General features: G+C 38.2%; 1 protein-coding gene across 3 annotated transcripts in view; it reads right to left on the bottom strand.

Annotated features, from left to right (window-relative positions):
- The window catches only part of LOC124160192, a 64,256-nt gene that overhangs the window by 35,312 nt on the left and 6,318 nt on the right, over positions 1-22,626 (bottom strand). Inside the window, exon 2 of one of the 3 annotated variants that reach the window (XM_046535965.1) lies at positions 17,996-18,210. In XM_046535965.1, the coding sequence (XP_046391921.1) occupies positions 17,996-18,210 (215 nt within the window). Of the gene's footprint in view, positions 1-3,957; positions 4,099-17,995; positions 18,211-22,626 lie in introns of those variants that run through there. The other 2 variants (XM_046535964.1, XM_046535966.1) reach the window with 2 other exon arrangements.

Genomic DNA, 22,626 nt, shown 5'->3' with positions numbered 1-22,626 from the left:
GGTCTATCCATTTCCTAGACTTTCCTAATCTTTTAGTTTCTTACCAGGTAATTCTTAATAAAAAACAATACGCTCAATAATCTCTACTGAAAGCGCTGAAATCGTAATCATTTTCTGCGAATTAGCCTTTTGATAGAACTGGATCCTCGGATCCTAACCTCCTCGGATAGTAAGAAAACCGCTGAAATCTCAGTTGGTCTCAGAGGCGAATTAGGAAGGGGGCAGCTGCCCCCCCTGAATTTGTGGAAACATTTAAAAGATTATCTTCAAAGAGATTTATAAGAGAAAGATAATCTCCGATGAAATTTTTTATATCACTAGGTTAGCAAACAAAGTAAAAAATTTTGCGAAAAGCTACTTGCCTACGCTAATGAGATCTCAGACTCATTATCGCCGAGAGGTATTTCAAACACGTAGGCGCTGCGGAACAGTGATGCAGCGAGGGGGGGTTTTGGGGAATAAAACCTCCCCAGAGCTCAGAGAAATTTTTAAGTTTAATCCATTTTACTCAATTGGATTGATATTACTTATAGAATAGTATAAGGATCAATGAAATATCCTTCAGAAAGCCGTAAAACTCACCATTTTGAACCATTTATCTTAAAATTCCGCAATTTATTAATATCGCACATACCACTTATCCTGGTGGGTATTCCATACCCACCACACCAAGGTATTACCGTATAAGCTTGTGTAAGAGGCACACCTTTTTTCCCAGACATTGCACCCGAAAATGGGGGTGCGCCTCTTACACAAACTTCTTATCTCCTCCCCTCCCCTTCACCGGTCGCAAGTCCAAGGGGAACTGAGTGGCCTTGGTTTTCAGCGTGAGTCAGTCATCTGAAACCCTGGGTCAAAATCAAACGGCAGGCAGGGGAGTTTATCCCTTAGTGACGTATTTTTAAAATGCTCCTGTTTGAATTTCTTGCAAGCATCGCGCCGTCACGTCGGTACCCCAGAGGTGAACATTGAAAATATCGCGCGGGGTGATTCGCTCCGGAGCGCGCGCTAAATTTACTGCCACGAGTGGGCATCCCGCGGCATTTATACTGCATAGTGTAATCGCTTATCAAACGTATAGAAACGCGTCGTTTTGAAGGACATACCTGGTTAATAGTCAACATCTGTCTTGCCGAGCAATTTCCATTACGTTGAGCACCTGATTTTTCAAAAATCATCTTCAGACGCTAATATGAGGATTTTTGCAACTGAAAATTATATTGGTGTCTAAACCTGCGGTTTAAAAAATTCGAACGAGTGTGTTCATTGTTGGACTAAATGGTGGATAGAAGAAATCGGAAATGCTTATAAGTGAAGAGCGCTGAAGGCGAGGTCGAGGGGAAGGAGCGCGCTCCCTCCCCTCCGTATTTCAAGCTACGAGGCTATGAGCGAAGGAGCAAGGGAAGAACACGTCCGATCTTGCATGTGACGTCGTTGCCTTTAATGCGAAGGGGCGAAGGCACAGCAATGTGATATACGCAGTTTGCGTTGCCTGAAGTTTCCAGTCCGTCTCGTCTTGTTTGAATGCGCTTATGCTACGCTTGTTTCTTCCGAAATTGTGCTGTTTGGACTATGTTGAATTTTAGTAGCCTTGTTTTAGCAATAAATCTTTGTGTCAATCAATTAGAGCTCAAAAAACTTAAATGCTGTTAGATATACATCGCGTTCGGTCAAATTCTTTTTAGAACCTCGTGCGTGTCTTACGATTGCTGAAAGATATCGAGATATCTCCGAGCTCAGAAGGTGACTCACCTAGCATTTGACCTCCAGAAACTCGGAAAATTGAACCTGGTAGACCGAAAAAGGTCAGTTGGTGAGATGGGGTAGGGATGAAACACGTTTCAATTGTTCCCCTGTAACTTGAAATTTTCCTATTTTCCTGTGGAGTCTCGGAAAGGAAAAAAACGGCAGAGGCATTGGCTGATGGAGGGCCGAGTGTAGTTCCGTTAGGCCCCTTGCACGCACACCGATTTTGGAAAGCCGGTAAAATATCGGCCGATATTTTACCGGCGAAGCGATGCTTGCACACACGCCAGATTTTTACCGGTCAAACGATAAGTTGCTATGTTTTTTAGCCGGCGCCGGCGATCCACTGTGACAATGGCCGGCAGCTAACCGGCATTTAGCCAGTGCCGGCGCGTGGTCGGTACGTGTGCAAGCTCCAATGCTCTCCCATTGTTCACTATTGGAATGTGGACGGCCGATATTTTACCCGCCGTCCAAAATCGGTGTGTGTGCAAGGGGCCTTAAATCTACGACGTGGTTATTATCCTACGGCGCTGAGATTTCCCCGATTGTTGTCCAATCTCTTGGGAAGGTTCATGCTATGTGCCTGTCGTGTTTTGCCTTAAAATTTTCTACGGCTGCAATTCTATTGCAATACTTCTGCGAGAGCTTTTAAACAAAATTTTTCGTGAGTAGGACAAGCAACGTAGAGCGATGGCGTATGCGAAGAGAGGATCGGAACTCTTTCTACTCCCTCTTATGCCGCTATCACCGCCGCAGTTATCAAAATTTCTTCTTTCAAATAGTACTGAAAGAGGAAATTTCGATTACTGTCGAAATTCCAGGCATACATCTGCAACACCGCATGATAGGATTTAAAAAAATGCCGCAAAATTTTTTCTTTACAGCTTCGATCCTCAAAATAGGGGTGCGCCTCTTACACGTGTGCGCCTCTTACACAAGCTTATACGGTAGTTGCACCTATACCCCCCCTAGCCTTAATTCCTAGCTGCGCCCCTGCTGCAGAAAGTAATGATCCGCCTTCCGCCAAAAACAACGGCCTTAACACGCCACTGGTTGGTTTAGGGAAGTTAAGTGCCCCCTCCTACCTAAAATATATGAAAATCAGTCGTCGATGGCTTAACACCGAACGAATTCTACCCTCATCTATCTAAAAATAAAACCATTGGATACACTTGGAGCAAATTAATCACGTGATATCCAAGGGAAGTGGGCAGTTTATCGTGATATATCTTTACTTTTCGTCAGAATTGCACTTCAGTGAATCGTAACCAGGTTATATCACTGGGGAGATAAAGAGGTAACGAAATGAAATAGGCCACCCTGAGTGCCGTGTAGGAAACCTGATCATATTTAACACCCTGTTCGACTCTGCGTGTACTTTACGTGGTGTCATATGGTTCCAACATCGCATCAGTTCGGATCTTAATCAAACAGTTACTATAAAAATTGGCCATTTTTTTGAGTAATTACTTCCTGTATGAATTCGAAAAAATATTTTTGTGCATTTCTTTTCATTTACACAAATTTGTTCGTGTTTGATTGTTATTTTTTAAATATTAAATGTCATTATAGCATATATTTACATATTTTTAACGAAAACCTCTTTAAGATTATTGGAGATAATGCCAGCTGAAATAAACATGTTAGCCCGAGTTGATTGATCCGAGCCACGGGCGGATCCAGGATATTTTTCTGACAGTATGACAGGCAAATGGTTTTCTCATACTTGAGATTTAAAACACCATGCAACAATTACTATACGAAATATTCTCTTTATTTTAATATGAAAGTTATTAATGTGAGATTAAACGATTAACGCTCTGTAATACACCAAATAAAACGAATGTAATGATAACCGTATTAAAAATCCTTTATATTTTTTAAGAGTCTGGGGGGGGAGGGAGCACTTGCCCCTGTGCCCCCCTAAATCCACCTATGGTCCGAGCAACGCTCCTCACGAGATGATAGGACCAATATTTTATCTAAACATCACATCTACTGATTACTTTCATGATCGAAGTGGGAAACAGATCTTGACGTCCGTGGTTTGGCGACAGACGCCACGCGATGTCATCCTAAATCCCTCCGCCAATGGTCTTTCTCACGCCCACTAATTCCTAATGGACCTCAAAGTAACACCAGTGACCGGGATTTGTGAAAATTCCATATGGTAGAAAGCGGTGTGAAGCGAAATTTCGTAATACTCACAGTTGGCCATTGCTGAGATGTGGGTGCTCCTGAATCCACTCAGTTGTGGTCCCGTCTGGATACAGCAGCGTTATAATTCTCTGCGGTTCCCGATTTTCCTTATCCCTTATCGCCCGCGTTATCGAATGTTGATCCCACGTTCTTCCGCCGGCCGCTCACGCCGTACTCAACTCTTCATGTCGTCTTATCTCTTTATAGCTCAACTATAGCAAAATCAAATGACTAGCCTCCACCCTTTTTTGTCAACCAATAGTGGTAAGGAATAATAGGGCGTTCGAAAAATACTATTTTTTACCAAGCGATGGGCCAGGGTCAAAAGTTTGGTCTAAATTTTATCAAACAATGCTTGTTCGTGAAAATGTTCAAATCTCTTCGGCGAAAGATGCTCATTTTCGGGACGTTCATACAAATTAATGTTAATGAGACCAGTGGCGCAGCGAGGGGGGGGGGGTTTAGGGGATAACCCCCCCCCCCCCAAGAGCTCAGAGAAATTTTCAAGTTTAATCCATTTTACTTAATTGGATTGATATTACTAAAAGAATAGTGTAAGGGTTAATAATATCCCTCAGAAAGCCATAAAAGTCACCATTTTGAAGCATTTCTCTAAAAATTCCGCAATTTATAAATCTCGCTCCTACCGCTTATCCTGGTGGGTATTCCATACCCCCACTCACCCCGGAATTAGTTGCACCTAACCCCCCCCCCCCCCAGCCTTAATTCCTAGCTGCGCCCCTGGATGAGACCCTTGCGGAATTTCATTGCCAAGTAATAAGGAAGAATAAATTTACTACTATGTGTAAACTCGATTTGGCGTGCTGATTTTTGCTATACAGTAAGGTAAAATATTTTATGTTTCATAACTGGTACATATTACGACCGCGGGATATAATTTTTAGAGATGGCTAATGTTTGGATATACTGAAACACAGTTACTGATATCGGTGTTAGCTTTTAGCAATTGTAAAAACCACTGGATCTAATCTCATTTCGCAAATTCTCTTCGATTAAATTTTTAATTGATATTCTATTCGATAATATAGCGTTTCTTAAGGCCGCTTTACGCGGTGAATTTTCATTTGAAAGATCATTCGAATGATCTTGCGAATGACCATCATTCACCGTGTATAACGGAAATTTCCTGCAGTCGAATCATCATTCGAATGTAATTTCAAGCATGTTCTAATTTGCTTGAATGATTTCCGTGAATGATGTGAGCGCACGGCGTCCATCTTGCCATTGGCACCACCTCGGAATTTTAAGGTCATATATAAAAACTTTGGAAGCATAGTAACCCATGCGATAGCTCAAATAATTAATATTTACTTTGAAAGAAAGTAAATTCACAAACGTCAATTCTCGAAATAGGGTAATTCGGGGAAAAAAACATTCCGGATTTTTTAAGTTCAAAAACGTCGTTTTTCTCCTCGATTGCGTCTATATTTTGTTTAATTTACATTTATCAAACAATATTTAATTATTTGAACGCTAAATTCTGGGGTGGAACTTCCAATTAATGACAAAATCTCTGTTTATTCGGTGAGCACATTCCAACGAAAACGAGCCGCGACATCATATTGGCCCACCTGGTAAGTCACAACCTCACAGGGTTGCCTATAAGTCAATGGGCAAACCCCATAAACCAGCCCATGAATGTCAGAATCCACTTTCTTCCCCTGCATCGATATTTAAATAACGGTGAATTCTCTGTGGTGAATAATTTAGGTACTCATAAAGCCTTTAACTGTAATTGCGCGCAATATCCCACAAGATATCTTGAGAGCATTCGTAGACTTCCGGTAATGGAGAAGTAGCAAGCAATGAGATAACACTGACAACCAAGCCTGTGAGCCAACTTCACTGTAGAAAGTATGAGGATGCTGAAGCGCACTCCTTCGAAAATAGAGCAGGTCCCTTCTCATTTTATGAGTTTTAGAGATCGGAGGGAGGGATAACCTTTTTGGCATACCTGACACCAGCGCCGCTGTTAAAAACTCAATGTCGACCGGCCTTCACCCTTGTGGAGCCTTTGCTTTGAGCTTATTGCGTTGTTTTTTTATTGGAGCTGGACGCTGCGGCGTCTATGCGGGACTCGTCTCCATAAGGTAGGATTTTACTGATCGAGAAACAACGTGCAGTTTTCCCCAAATTATTGTTTCGCTTACTTTATAATTTACTGAATCGGAAGTGAAAAGACTTCGGGTAGCCATTTGAAGAGTAAGTTTCCTTATGACCATGTTCTCGAGCGCACTCTCTTGAAGCATAATCATCGTTGCTCTGCAGCGAAAACAGCTTATTATGTGCTTCGTTACGGGATCACAAAACGCACAATTTATTAAAGTGGTTTTCCGCTATCAATTTGTACCGTTCTAATCTCTCTAATTACTTAGTACGTGATACCCCACAGAAAGTCAAAGCAATACAAAAATATATTCAAGCGCACATGTAAACGAAGCATTCCGTCGTCTGCGACTTCCAAAGTAATTCATGTGGTCTAGTGATGAACGATATATCGCTAACTGTGATTGAATCACCGTTACTGAAAAGTAGCAGTCACTGTCGGCGATTGAATACTCGAAATCACTGTGACTGCGATTTGGTGAAAATAGCCCTGCTGGTGATAGGCTGCTACCTACTGATCAGTGATGTATCGCTACCTGTGATTGAAGAGAAGTAGCCGATCACTGCTGGTGTCACCGAATCCACCGAATGCTCTAAATCACTGCGACTGTGAATACAGTGAAGATTGCTTCGGCTGCTACCACTAGTATAATAAAGGATGACTTATTCATCTTTTATGATCAATAATATATTCTTTACGAAATATATAGCAAGCGGTTTGAATCACGATCGTTTGAATATGTAATATTAGTATAAGTATTAAGCAGATACAGTTATTGCATGACAAAACTAGATGATAGTTTTAAATAATTTTTAAATTTCTCTGAGGCTTTAGGGGGGATCTATCCCCTTATCTCCCCCATGTTTACGCCACTGGTTATTATAAAATCAAAAATAGTTTTTTTTTCAGAATCTGTAAAGACCAAGGGAGCAAATGGATCACAGCTTGACCTCTTCACAGTGAAGAGAAGCAATGGGGAATGGCTCCGGTTGGCAATTGGGTAGTTTCCTTCACCAAAGAAAACGAAAGGCATTGATTGCGATTCCTTATCCACCATTAGTGTATTCATAATATACAAATTATTTGGTTTTAGGAATCCGAGTTTAGACGAATGACAATGGTCAATTTTAACCGCATTTGAAAAATGCCAGATTGGCGCCCACGCGATGCCACTCCTCGTGACGTCACAGGGACCTAGTTTCTATACAAGTAGATAGTAGTTTTACATCGTCTGAGATTACCAATGCATGCATGAGACACAGATCTCAGGGAAACATCTCTTAATAATCACTTATTAAAATTGCCTAACTTCGGAAAGTTTCCTTCGTTTGATAGGGTATTAATAATCCTTATTTAAGCCAAGCGCTACCTGCTAGCAGGGTACTCTGCTACCGGCTAGCAAAGCAAAGGATTTGAGCGCTACCTGCTAGCAGCGCTTAAATCCTCGCCCCAAGGTCACCTCACACGCCGACAGCGGGAACCAGAATGACGTCACCCGGGCTTTTCCCAGTATTCATCATAGGCCTTCGCGTTTCCGCGCGCTTGAAATTTTTTACTTTTCATTTAATCGCGAAAAATAGATATCGTCATTAAAAAATGTAAAAGTGTGAAATACGTACTCCCGGTGTAATAATCTTTCGCTTTAGGCAATAAAAAAATAAAAGGAAACCCCCCTATTGGCTGCGGCGTGGATCGAGGAAATCTGTGACAAGTGAAATCGTTTAAATATTTGTTTTGATATGTTTTAAATAAATTGAGGGAATAGCCTGTAACTTATTTCATTCCTCGCTATTGTAATTATACCCACAACTGTACCTGTGTTTCAGATTTTTAAAATATGTGATCCTCTTAGTGATGAAGCAACTGTGGGTTAATTTGTATTTTAGAAGTGGGTGGAGCTTTCTCGGTGTCGAGTTTGTACTTACTCTCTCCTAGGGTAAACCTTTAAATATTCGATTTTTTAGGTCTTTGATGAACTTGCTGTTCTTTTGTTTACCATGAGGAACAGTGAACCCAGATGAATAATCTCGAGCCGGCCGGTGACGAGGGAGATTTAACCCTTTCTAGCCCAGAGCTGTTTCTGAGAGAAATCGAATTTCAAGATTTTTCATTTTGAAAACTTCAAAATTATGCACTCAACCATAATAACTGTGGCAGCTAAGTGTTTCGTCATAACAATTTACACCACAAAGTAATCCTTGGTTTAGATATTTCCTAATTAGAGCTTGAAATTTATAAATTTTTGATGTTGCGTAGAAGCAACACTGGGTTATAATGGGTTAAGGGTAGTATCCTTGGGAGATCGGCTTGATAGTTGGTTTTAAATTCATTTGGTGGGTGATTGTTACCGCTGCATGATCATTGGTGGTAAATTTGACGAAAGTGGCGGTTCTTTTATGTAATTTAGCTCTCTTGCAGCGTGAATGCGTCGAGCGCAGTCGATATATCGATTTCGTATCAGGGTCGATATATTTTCGTTGCGATTGCTTCGAGTATATAATCGATATATCTTTTGCTGTGTCATTCTGATTTTCGTACCCAGGCGGCAGTTATACTCTATTACGGATAACATATCCCGTCAAAGGCGGAAATGTATCCCGTACTTTTCCGTTGCATTTCCCCATTATATCCGGGATATCTTTTCCCGCCTGAGATACGGTATCCGTCTTATATCAGGGAAGTATTATGATATGAGTGGGATATATAGCCCCTTGTGCTAGTTGGGTACTAATGTTAAAAAAATGCCGACGGGATTTTAATGATTGCCCCTTTGCAATTCCTTTACCATATCAAATTAACTTAATAATCGTAATAAATTCTCAGAATCAGACATTTTCCCTCAAAAAATATTTTGCCCGATTTTCAATAAGTTTATTCGTTCATTTTGCGTAGAGCTCATTCATTGGAATTGGAAAAAGTAGGAGGAATAGCAGCGCCACAACTCACCGCTGACTTTTAAGAGTGATTCTCCACGGTGTTCGCAATCACAGTTAAGAATCACCGTTACTGATGAGTAGCAGTCACAGGTAACGAAGTGATTGGAGAATCACGGTTCCGCTCATGTGTGGTCAGAAACGGTCGGAAATATTGTTAGAATCGAAATACACTATCGATAGTCGTACCAGTGCGCATCATTTCTGCGCAGAAAATTCGCCGAAATCATTCACCGTGTATAACGGTACCGGCGAATGATTTTAATTCGAATGATCATTCGAATGATCTTTCGAATGCAAATTCACCGTGTAAAGTGGCATTTATAGTCGTGTGACTCTAGAAAGTCTATTTTTCATTCATAAGGAATGTATGGTATGTGGAAAGTAGTGATATTCATGCACTGAAATGTTTGAGTTAAATGGCATACGCTGCATTGATCATAAATTCCCCATAGGACAAGATTTGAAGGCCAGAGAGAAGTTTCAAAAGTGTTTTAATCTCATCCTAATTCATAAAAAAGCTTCTCGTTGCTTGAATAAGGTGTCGCTGCTCTTTCCTAGCTCTGATTACAGCCGGAAGATCTACTGTAATCACCGCCCTATTCATGATCCGATTTTATTCAGAGGGAATAAGTTACACTTCTTGCGAAAATGATGGAAAAGGTAGTTGGCGTTTTGAATTGCCTTACGATTCTTAGAGAATCGTTTTAAAGTTCTAAAGGCAAAAATTATCCGATACTCCTATGGCCGTAATGGTCTCGTTACCTTTGTGCTTATATCAACAATTGTAGTAATAAACTATATTTCAATTTATTTTTGTCACTTGTCCGGAAATTTAATGGTATTTAACCCTTGCATGTAATTGATTGTTTTTTATTATCATTTGTTAAAAAAATATGGTGTTAAATAAGTCTGAGCATTATTCCACACGTAATAAAAAAGCTCCACTACAATAAATTTGCGAGAGATAGGTATTTATTCCCATATGAAAAAATTGTGAGCTAATTAAGGTATACTTTTCTGACTTTGAGGGACTTTATACCGCACATAAACGTCCTTTTTAGGCGAAAAGAATAAAAAGGCAAAACCCTAACTTAATAGTTATTTGGATAGTGAGCGATTTTGTCACGTTCTTCTCCGCCTACCCCTCTCACTGGTACTGCGTTTTTATTATTTTTTCTGAACAGGGCTGGACAAAATACAGAACGAGGAGTGTTTGAAATACAAAACACCCCTCCAAATGTACAACAAAACCATTCCAGATGTATTTGAAATACAAAGTACGTTTAAATTGAGAATTTGAAAAAGATACTACAAAATATTATTTTTAATGCATTATTTATACCCTTAAACCTTAAAGTTATACCGTGTAAGTACAAAATACATTTTTATGAAACTGAGAGGACTTAAAAACAAACATAACCTGCCTTGGCACGTGATGAATAGTTTCAGACATGAAGAAAACGCTTCTAACGAAAACGAAGTAATCTCTGAAGCATAATGTTACGTAAGTGTCATCAGAGCTACTTTAAAAATATTTTACAAATGTTTTTTATATTTTATAATGGCAAAATACAAAAAAATCTGTATTTTAAATACAAAATACAAGATACATTCAGGTACTGTATTTGAAATACCAAATACAAATTACAAGTGTATTTCAAATACGTATTTTAAAATACTTGTATTTGAAGTACTGCCCAGCGCTGATTCTGAAGAAAATACAATAATGGCTTCGAAAAATAAGCCTTTGCTTTTGTATGATCTAGCCGGTCGATACATTAATGCTTAATCGTTTCTAGTTAACAATCCTAGGATTGATTTGATGCCGCTCTCCACGCCATTCTCCCACCAGCTAATCTTTCCACGCCTAAGTATTTATTCTCATTCACAGCCTTCTTAGCCCCATCCAGATATTTAATTCGAGGGCTTCCTTTTCGTTCCTTGTCATCCACCTGTCCTTCGACAATTGGGATTAATGCCTATAAGATGATTTATGGCGGAAAGTCGAAAAATACGGATAAGAATGAACTATATGAGTGGTGAAATGAGAATGGCGATAGGTTCTTAGCGATGAAAATAAGAGTATACCCAACTAATTTTGATATAATCTTATGCTAAATATGTCCGACCGGCAGCAATAACGTTTTTCCTTGCTAAACCATCGAAAATCATCAATGCATCCGGATGCTTGGTAGCTAAATAGTTGCGAGGTTGAGTCGATCGCATTTTTTCCGATCGACGGTCGTATTTGGTCTTAATCCCGACGACTTATGTATTTTAACTTGTGCTATCGTCTTGAAATATTTAGGTTATAAGCGGTATGTTCAGAAAATATCGATAAATCAATTTTGAAATTTGTCGCGAGTTTGAAGAATCCGACTGTCATTTTTTTATTATCTCGGTATGCATAATACCCCTGAAGTATGATAAAATGTTCAGCTGCATTTATTGTTCACTTTTTATGAAGCAGCTACCAACGTTAGATGTGTTTTTATTATTTTATTTTTTGTACGTCGTAATTTTGTAATTATTATTCCATTATTTTCGGCTCACACTGCATTGCTTATTCGTGAATTTTTCATCATAAACAATCCTGTGACGATGCTCCAGCCTTCATATTCGTCGGAAATATTTCCTTGTGACTTATTCATATTTCCAAAAATAAAAAGAATCTTAGAGGGCCGTCTTTTTCGAACATAGATGACATTAAAAGAAATCGGTGTCAGAGCTTAGGCTATCCCAAAGATTGGCGTTAGAGAAGCGTTTCGAGGAATGGAAAAAGCGCTGGCACAAGTGAATAATGTCAAATGTGGTTTTTTTAAGGAGACAGCATTAATGTATACGAATAAATAAATTAAAAAAACTAAATTTCCCGTTATTTTGTGATCGCACCTAGTATACGGTACATCCTTCTCAAGAATCACCTCAACTTGAAATTTACCTAAGTACATCTTCGTAGCGTAAGTTTTTAACTAATAATTCGCAATTTACGAAGTTTAAATATAGATACGACCGTTCGAGCGTTGATGGTGCAGACTCTTATCCAACTCTACAGGAGTTTTGATTTCTATAGTATGAGCCAGGTGAATGATTTGAACCCTGAAGTGAACCCTGTGGAATTTCAGCACTTTTTCCCTAGATGAGTTCTATGCATGATAATTAGAGATACGTGAAAATCGCACTTTCATTTTTATTTTATCGTTCTTTCAATAACAGTTTATCGCATGTTGTAGCGTCTATTTTTTATTTTCATAATGAGGTAGATGACGATAAAATGCAGTAAAACACAATTATATGGCAAAATACAGAATATTTTAAATAATTATGGCGTAGAACAATAATAGATTAAGGAATAAGACATATAATTCAAACTTTATGCTTCACGACCCCTTATTATATATATATATATTTTTTAAATCACGAGATGTGGGTCAATTGTAAATATTATTTAATTTTTTCCAAACTTTGCCAACGTTTCGGACATTTATTTGTCCATCCTCAGGGCTATAAAAATGATAATTTATGATACAAAATTAGTTACATACAGGCAATTTTACAGTTGTTATACATTAAAAAACATGGAAATACATATTCAAAATTTACCTTTAAGTCTGATGTTGTTTTTATTTATTTACAATTTGGTTGCTTGAATTTCTTTCTTTGTTGGTTATTTCATTTATTAAATTATGATAAATTTTGCTAAGGTAAGTAATGTCTGTTCTTTTATTGCAGCTTTTTTTATTTCTGGATATGTGGTACATTTCTTTGAATAATCTTTTTGATAAAACTGGTTCTGTATCTAAAATTTTGGCCTCTTCGAAACGAAATGAGTGACTGTTTGTAATTGCATGATCTGCTAATGCACAAATTTGAATTTTGGTCTTAATTGATGTTTTATGTTGTGAGATCCTATTTTTTAAATATTGACATGTTTGGCCTATATAATTTTTATCACAGTCTTTACATGGAATTGAATAAATGATATTGCTTCTAAGCTGCATAGGGGTATTTGACTTAAGTTTAGAATATATGAGTTTATGTTGGGTTTTATAGTTTTTATGTGCTATTTTAAAATTTGTTTTTTTGAATACTTTGGTAATTTGTTCTGATAATCCATTTATATAAATCATTCCTCGATATTGGTCTGTATTTGTGTTTGATATATTTGTTGTAGTTATTGTATTGTGAGTCTGTGAAGATGATTTTTTATTTGAATACAGTATGTTATTGATTAATTTTTTTGGAAAGTGGTTTTTTTCTAAAATATTACCAATTATTTTCAAATTTTTTTTATGGAAAATCTTATCACTTAAACTGAGTGCTCTAAATTTGAGTGCCATGGCCGTATTTATTTTGTGCTTTAGAGGGTGGTGGGAAAGAAAATTTAGATATCTATCTGCTTTATGCGGTTTCCTGTACCAATCTATTAATATGGAACCATCAGAGTTTCTTTTAGTGATCATATCCAGAAAAGGAAGTTCATTATTTTTTTCTTTTTCTATTACAAATTGCAATTTGGGATGGAAATCATTGAAATGTTGTAAAATAGTGTTATCTTGTATATTATTTGGTATTGCTAAATATAGGTCATCAACAAATTTGTAGATGAAAGGTATATTAAAAGGTATCTTTGGTAGCACTGTATCTAATAGTTTGTTCATGGTGAGATCTGCCAAAATGGTTGCCACTGGGGATCCCATTGGAACACCATTTTTTATATGGTATTGACAATTTTTATATTGTAAATACCCCTGGTTAATACATAAATCAAAAAGTTCAAAAAAATCTTCTTTGTTTAGAGTTGTATTTTGGTTTAGTATTTCCCAATTATCCATTACAATTTGGTTTACCAAGTCGAGGGGGATATTTGTAAAAAGGGATTTTACGTCTAATGAGCAAAGGTTATAATTTAAAGGAATATTTTGTTTTTTAATTTTGTCAAAGAATTGAAAAGAATCTTTAATATTGTATTTATCTGAGGATAAATTATTAAGAATGTTGGAAATGAATTTCGCACATTCGTAAGTTGGGCTGTTTACAAAACTTACTACTGGTCTTAGAGGATTTTCCGGTTTATGGTCTTTAACTAATCCATAGAGTTTTGGCGGAGTACTATTGTGCTTAATTAGTTTTAATTTTGTTTTAAAATCAATTTTATTTTCCTTAAAAAGTTTTTTAACAAGAGTATTTACTTTATTTTGAAGTGATGTGGTTAGGTTTTTGTTTATGGGAACTTTAGCATAGATTTCGTTATCATCAAGTAAGTCATGTATTTTCTTGTCATATTCCTGTTTATACATAATAGCTGTTTTGTTTGATTTATCTGTTTTGAGTATTATAATGTCAGGGTTATCTTTTAAAAAAATTTTAGTTTTATGAAGAAGATTAATGAAAATAGATTTATGTGGGCATTGTTTTTCTTTTTGTATGAAGTTTGTTATTATATTTGTGCATTTTGCTCTAATTGTATCTCTTTCAGATGGATATTTTAGTTCAGATATAATACTGTCTATGTCAGCTAATAATTGAGACATTGGAAAATCTTTGATTGTGTATGGCAGACCAAATTGTGGTCCAAAACTGAGAAAATTAGATATATCTTTAGGTATTGAAATGGAAGTAAGGTTTTTTAGCCATATGGAATTGTCTATTTCAATTATTTTTTTGGTAAGTTTCTCAAATTTTTTAATGTGTCTTTGTTTCACTTGATTGAAATATTTTTCATATAACTGTTCCTGATGTCTAAAAAAGGAATTGTAAAAACTATTCGGAGTTAAATTTGAAAATGATTTTTTCTTTTCTTCAAGGTTTTTTTTAGTTTGGTCTATTTCCCAAATGCAAATTCTTATTTCAGTTATTAATATTGATCTTTTGAATTTGTAAACTATTTTTTCGACATGATGGTCAGATCAGATCCAAGTATCAGCAGATAGTGAAATTGGATCCAAATTTGCTGAAGAATTTGAATCTGGATCTGAAATTTCAAATTAATGCTTCAGAGAATGCAGCATTCCATGAGAGGGAGTTGAAATTGTTCTGACCCTCTGAGCATGCTCCAATACACTGCAATGCAATTGAAATAGAATTTCTTAGATCGTATGTGTCCAGAAAAAACTTGATTACATAATTACTTAGTTTTATAGCAAGCAATTAAAAATGCATTTGGGTCTGAAAAAATCCAAAGATCCCACACCTGAAATCAAGGATCCGATCAAGATCTGAAAAAAATCCTGGATGCGTCCATCCCTTATAGTATTGATACTTATATTCATCCATTCGCCTGTAAGTTATGGTCATTGAAGGGAAATGGCTGATGACTTCAAGAAGTGTTCTTTTCCATTATATTGAAAGGGTTGAAAATGCAATATTTCATTGCCAATTACTTGGAAAGTAAGCAGCTGATTAAGAACCCAAAACTGGTTCTTACAATTTGACGAACTGTATCCCATCTGAGCATGAAAATGCGTCATCTTCAGTTAGTGTTCCCCTTGACTGAATATTAGGGTGCAAAACATTGAATGTATGTTATACTTGGAACGTAGGCTTTATAAGATATTATACTTCAAGGTACATTACTGGTCGCATCACCAGGCGATGAAGATCCTTCATTGCCTGATGATGCAACCTGTAATGGCCGCAAAAGCTTGCGTGACAAAGCGCAATACGCTGCTGCTCCCGAAAGCTGTCAACATCAGTATATTATACTTTTCATGATTTTTTTCATACCCTCTATGAAATTTCCTCTCCTCATACAACCAAAACTCAGTTTTTGAAACAATTCCCAGATTATCTTTCAATATTGGATCCAATACTCGTATGCTGAAACACAGAAGATAAATACCCCTGAAATATCAAAAATTGACCAAGTATAGGCTACCCTGCGACGCAGTGAAGTTTTGAGTGCTGCCTCTGTTTTCAGGGGTGCCGGCCTCGGTGGCGCCGGGGTAAAGTCCGCGACTGCTAACCTAGAGGTCGCGGGTTCGAATCCCGCCTGGGTGCCTTGAACACCATCCAGTGCATGGATGTTTGGGAATGTCAATTAAGTTAATTGTAAGAGAGGACAATGTTGTCCTAAATTCGCTTGAATAATAAAGACGGAATTATTATTATTTATTATTAAATAGACCTGACTTCTATAGGACGTTAGTGGTGCGTCAAATTACCATTACTCCCAATCTCAATCTCATCGCCAATGGTCAGCCAAAATGAATTGATAGTGAACCATCTGCAATAACCTTACAGTGTGTGGCTAATGAGGTTTCAATCTTGTATTCCTGCTTTCACTGGTGTAGTACTAAAACTAGGGGACTCCATAAGCCAGAGAAGAACTCGGTGGGAAGGTCATGTCATGAGACGTAGCTATTACGTTAGGAATATAGTGGGGGGATAAATAGAAGGAAAAGTCCCCAGAAAAAAATTAGAGATTTTTATTTGTGGCAGATGAGGATGACTCCAGAAGGAGGAACATCAGGGTATTTACCCTTTCTTGCCCGCGCCTAAGAGAAGAAAAAAATTTCTTTTTCATAAACATCTCTCTACGGAGCTCCGTTTTGTTGTGGAGTTACACTGGTGCTCTCGTCTCTCTGTTTCGGGACACAAATCAATTGGGCGCCCGGCTATCACCGTGGACACTGGTATAGACCTTCTAACGGTTAGAGTCTAACCCTTTCTTACCAGGAGTCCATGGTCAATACTTTGCATTAGCATTGTTTTTAAAATTAACATTGTTTGTTATTTTCAATAATATACACTTATATAAGAATAACTAACATTTTTTACGCAATTTATAATTTTCAACGGATTTCTAGCGATGATAATAACAACGCTAGTAAGCAAAAGATACTCTAATTCCAGAAGTGCGTTAATAGTAACGCTAAAATTTAGTTTAAAATCGTTTACTCACAGAAATAAACATATGATCCATTTAAAAAAAATTCAATCAATTAAAATTGCAGTATGCAACCAATTTTTTTCTCTGCCAAAATCATTGACAATATAACCACTTCCTAAGTGATTCCTGCTGTGGGGAAGATCATAAATGAGTGGGAAAGTCAGGCCATATTGCCGAAGAGTCGCACAAGAGTTTCTTTATGATGGGTCTCAAGAGGACCTGAATTCCTCCGACCATCGCTACCTCAGCCGTGTTTTTTCCTTCCCCCCGCGTCAGCTGTAGCCAACGTCCGTTCGTATGCGTTGAAAAATCCACGCCCGCTATATCCGACGCTAGATCGTTAGCGTATGAAAATGTTAGTCGGCTATGGCCGACGTTCGGCGCGTAAGGATTAAGGAACTTGCTTGGGAAATGGAGAAATCGAGGGCTCCAAAGACCTGAGCCAGGATTTTGTTCTAGGAGGGTCACAAGGGTACCTACCCCGTAATACACAAAACGAAACGAAAGTAATGATTACGGGACCGTATTAAAAATCCTGCTAACTTTTTTAAGCGTCTGGGGGGGGGGGGAGCACGCGTCCGCCTATGAGGGCTGCTGTAAACTATTTTCAATATTGCAATCACTAATGCTACAAAAAAAGGATCCTCAAGTCGGCCTCTAAATTCATAGTCATCTACCGCGCATTTAAATGGGTTTACAAAAGTCACCACTCGCGTCGCTAACGGACAAAGTGATCCGAGTTTACAGGGAAAAGGTATATACTAGTGTCAACCGAAATTTACTGTCATGATGATGTGATCCATCAAATTCATAAATATCCAGTGCTATACCTTGCAACTGTAAATAGTGTACTGCAAAATATCGGAAAAAAGTAGATCGCATTGCACTCATCACCGCGCTACGGACATTTTTGAAAGCCGATTATAATGCGACTGAAGTGGCAACAGCAATCAGCCTTCATTGGGATGGAATTGGGCCTCCTCTTCGCAGTCCCCATGATTGCAATTATTTATTTGTACGGCCCGACTCGCAAAGAAGAAAGGAGAGGCCCTCTCATAGTGGCATAGCATGGTAATAAGCGTGTGGTCTCACCTCGTATTCACTCATCGCCACTTCTTTTCCTCCCCACGGGATGTAGCACTTGCCGTGATTCGGGTTCAGTTTGCCGGGCACCCAACCGCCACCGTGTCGAGCCCTCGCGATGTACAGGTCGCTGTCGAGGTCTTTGCCCCCGACGAAGGCCCCTGGGGGAACCCTGCCATTGCAAGCCGACTCCCACTTCGGCAACGAGCTGCCCCCGTAGTTATCTGAAATATCCAAACATCCGTGATTGTTCTCTTCAAATCATCTACGAAATCATGGGCGTACCCAGCGAGGGGCAGCTGCCCCCCCTAGATGCAAAAGTCTTTAAGCAAAATCAGTACTTAATTGAAACGGAAGTATTCAAAAAAATTTCTTTAAACCCACGAAAAATTATATGCATTAGTATAAGATTTGTAACTAAACTAAATAAAACTATATTTTCAAGGATATAACCTTATAAAATAATAAAGGCGCTGTTGTAATTTTCTTAAAATGTTGGCTTCATTCGCATTTTCCATGCTAAAATATCACAACTTGGCTTGCCCCTCCCCCCCCCCCCCCCCCCTAGTTATAATCCTGGGTACGCACTTGTATGAAAGGGGTACTTAATTTGTAGCCAACCTCGCTGATATGAGAAAAATTGTGGACTGATATTGGTAGGCAAGGTCGTCATTGAGAGTTCAGTTGAACAGGGGGTACATTTCGGGGTCAGGTCATGTGGGAATACACCAAAGATCATATATCTAAATATTTCGGGAGGAGTAATTGGAATCCATAACCCTACCCTCTCTCTCCCCACAGCCTTGAAGACTGCAAAAATGCTCTAAATTGCATAAAGTGGAGAATCATCTGTCTATTGAGGGGGAAAGCCCAAACGCGTATTTAAAAGAGACATGTGAGCAGGTATACCACGTCAGTTCTATCGAACATTTTTCGAAAGTTCTCCGATTTACAAGAAACTTGGTATGACGAACACAACCATCAATTAAAATTGGTCTTACACCTTATCTCAGTTTTCAGACTTCAGCACTGAAAATTTTTCGAGATATTCGCATTACAAAATTGATCTCTTTTGTAAAAAAATTACAAACTCACACATTAACATCCGTTTCATTTCTCTAATTAATTGTAAGATAAAGTTACGGTTTTAACTTTTCAGTACATTTTACTGTCAAAAATTATGCTACCTAATGGGGTAGTTTCCTTCATCAAAGACAACGAAAGGCATTGATTGCGATTCGTTACCCACCATTAGTGTATTCATAATATACAAATTATTTGGTTTTAGAAATCGTTTAGACGGATGTTAATGGTCAATATTAACCTCTTTTGAAAAAGGCCAGATTGGCGACCATACGGTGCCACCCCACGTAACGTCACAGGGACCTAGATGCTGTACGAGTAGTCGGGAGTTATACATCGTCTGAGATAACCAATGCATGCATGAGGCACAGATCTCAGGGAAACATCTCTTAATAATCACTTATGAAAATTGCCTATGGTCGGAAAGTTTCACTCGTTTGATAGGGTATTAATAATCCTTATTTAAGCCAAGCGTTACCTGCTAGCAGCCTGCATCGTATTGGCGCTTGCACCAAGGTGGCCTCACACGGCGGCAGCCGGGACCAGAATGACGTCACACGGGCTTTTCCCAGCATTCATACCGTTGCGTTTTCGCGCGCTTGAAAATTTTCACTTTACATTTTGTTGCGAAAAATAGATATCGCCATTTAAAAATCTAAAAACGTGAAATGCATACTCCAGGAGTAATAATCTTTCGATTTAGGCAATAAAAAATAGGAAACCACCCTCTTCTTATCGAGTTGGGGAATGGAGGCTGGTGTCTTTATACCTCCCGCCACACGCCTCTTTAGGCGTGTAAATGAGAAGGGTTGAAAAGGGAGGCTTTGGTGGGACTGCCGAGGGAAATGCTTTTCGGATAGTCTAATGACCGATTATTATAATGACTGGTAATCAAGGGTTCTGCTGTAATTTTCTCCCCTCCTACATTACCACCGCGTATTTATCACGAAACTCCAGCGTACTATGACCTCTGCTATTCGATTCTTCTTGGGGAGCGATCAGTAGTCATCATTTCCTTTGAAGGAGCGATGAGAAGGGGTTTTCAGGATTTCCTCAAAAACACGCGATACGACCCGAAAAATGTATGTCATTAAGTCTAATATTAATCAATCCGTAGGAAATTCATACAGCTACTTGAAAAAGATGCTTTTTTATATTAACCTTCCTTTGAGTCAAAAAAGCTTCCATCTAATCACTGCAGTATTATGTACTCTCAAATTATTATTTTTTGTTTCCAAAATATCTTTCCTTCATTCTCCTTAAATAATTCTTGTACTGTACTACCTTCCATTTATGAGGTATATGGTCTTGATTTAGCAGACCCGAGGTTGGAAATTTCACAGCTATACCCGCTGGAAGATGCTTACAAGTCTTTGGTAGATTTTATGTTTTAAGTACCTATTTAATTTATTTGGTACTAATCTCATTGATGCTGGTATACTTCCAAATGAATCATCTCCTGAGAATAATCCGTGCTATTAACATAAGCGGAAAAGCGACCTTCGAAGTTAAAGACACAATTACTTGATTTACATCTTTTGAATTAGGAAGTAAACACTAAATATATTCTTATATATTAATAATTTCTTCAGATTGATAGTGGACGAATATTTGGTTCACTCAGTGTCCTCCCTGAATCTCTAATTGCATTTAGTACAGTCAAATTTTTCAGAATTTTAGCATTATTTGCCTTAATTTTTTTTGCGTCTGTTGAGTTCCGTCTCCTGTTATCACGTTGACAGCTCCAATTAGACGTCAGCGTTAAATGTGTCATAGCCTTATCGTCCTACCCGAAGCGAACGTAGTACCTATCCATTATACGCTAGTGAAGATCAAATGGATCGACCGAGTTAGTAACGAGGAAGTCCTAAGAAGAGTAGGAGAGAAGAGAAGCCTCATGAAAACCTTAACAAGAAGACGGAACAAACTTATAGGCCACATCTTGAGACATGATGGCCTGATGAAGACAATCGTCGAGGGGCAAGTGGAAGGCAAGAATGGAAAAGGAAGACCTCGAACAAAATACATGGAACAAGTAAATAAGGATGTGAAAGAGAAGAAATACTTAGGTGTGAAAAGATTAGCTGATAGGAGAACTGAGTGGAGAGCTGCGTCAAACCAATTCTAGGATTGTTGACCAGTGATGATGATGATATCAAGCATCTTACTAGGCATTATATTGCCTCTGAAAATTTTTAATTCACGGCAGGAATTTGAACATTGACCCTTAACGTAGAAAATCAGCCAAAATTTTCAACAAATACTAATTAATCAATAGGGCCCACCATATTGAATGTGGAAACGGGTTTATCTTCGATAGTAAACTTCATATATTCTTGAATTATTCCTAAGCAAGTGATCGCGGTAGAAAATTAATTATTCTCAATCACGCTCTGGATTTTATTCTGACAGTCTGTGGAGTGACAGGCCATTAATTAGAATAGATAACGCCATTTTGTTGCAGCCTGTAGACCAAGTAATCATCGAAACAAGTCGAGTTGCTGGTAGTTCTTTACACGATACATATTCCTCGGAAGTCGCAAATAATATAACTGGTCAGTTTCATAACAGTACAAAGGGCACTTTTTTATGCTTAGTAAGCCAATGGCAAAAACATTGATGACGTAGTCAATTCTTATCTTGAGATTGATAATTCTTCACGAAAGCGATTTGAGGAAAAAGAAAGCAAAATCGTAAATTTCCTCAAGGGAGATTTTTTATTGTGGGATGGTGATAGTTTACATGCTGTTGTAAAAATACCTTAAAGAGTGATGAAATCTTCCCGGTTTGGTACCGGGTACGGCTGTTTAAGACCAGCGTTTCGATGAGAACCTCCCTCATCGTCATCATGTCTAAAGGCCGTTTACACGATACATTAACACGTACGAGTTAATGTACGTTTGCGTGAATGATTTTTGTAGACCGGAACGGAACATGTACGAATGCATGAACCAAATTAGAACAGGTTCTATTTTCTGTGCATGCATTCGCACAAGTTGGGTGGTTACACGGTGCATTTTGGCGTTCATTCTCGCGTTCATACATTTAGACATTAACCCGTACGTGTTAATGTACCGTGTAAACAGGCCTTAAGACTAAGAAAGACTTACAGGGCCAAGGCATGGAAGTCAATCTTAGCCCTGATGACGATGAGGAGGTTTCTAGTTAAGCCTTAAGCAGCCTTGCGCGGTACCAAACCCGAAGTGATTTTATGAGTAGTTTTCGCTGGGAAAGCGTACGATCTTTTACCACCTTTCATAGTATTTTTAAGACACAATTGATATGCTTTTTGCAATGAATTTTAGTATTCCCGCAGGAATAAGTTTTTGGGAACAAATAAGCGACATACAACTAACCGTACTTCATACACCGAGAGAATTCATCTTCATGGTGAAGAAAAAACCCTGTACTGTTCCACAAACTTGTATTTGCTGTCGACTAATTTCGACGGCTATATAATTGATAATGACGACATAGCCGTCGAAATTAGTCGACAGCAGATAAAAGTTTGTGGAGCAGTACTGGGTTTTTATTTCACCATGAATATCTCATCGTTC

This window comes from Ischnura elegans, chromosome 6, assembly GCF_921293095.1.
Source record: "Ischnura elegans chromosome 6, ioIscEleg1.1, whole genome shotgun sequence".
Lineage (NCBI taxonomy): Eukaryota > Metazoa > Arthropoda > Insecta > Odonata > Coenagrionidae > Ischnura > Ischnura elegans.
Note: the sequence above shows the minus strand (reverse complement) of the source record. Positions and strands in the feature narration are given on the sequence as shown.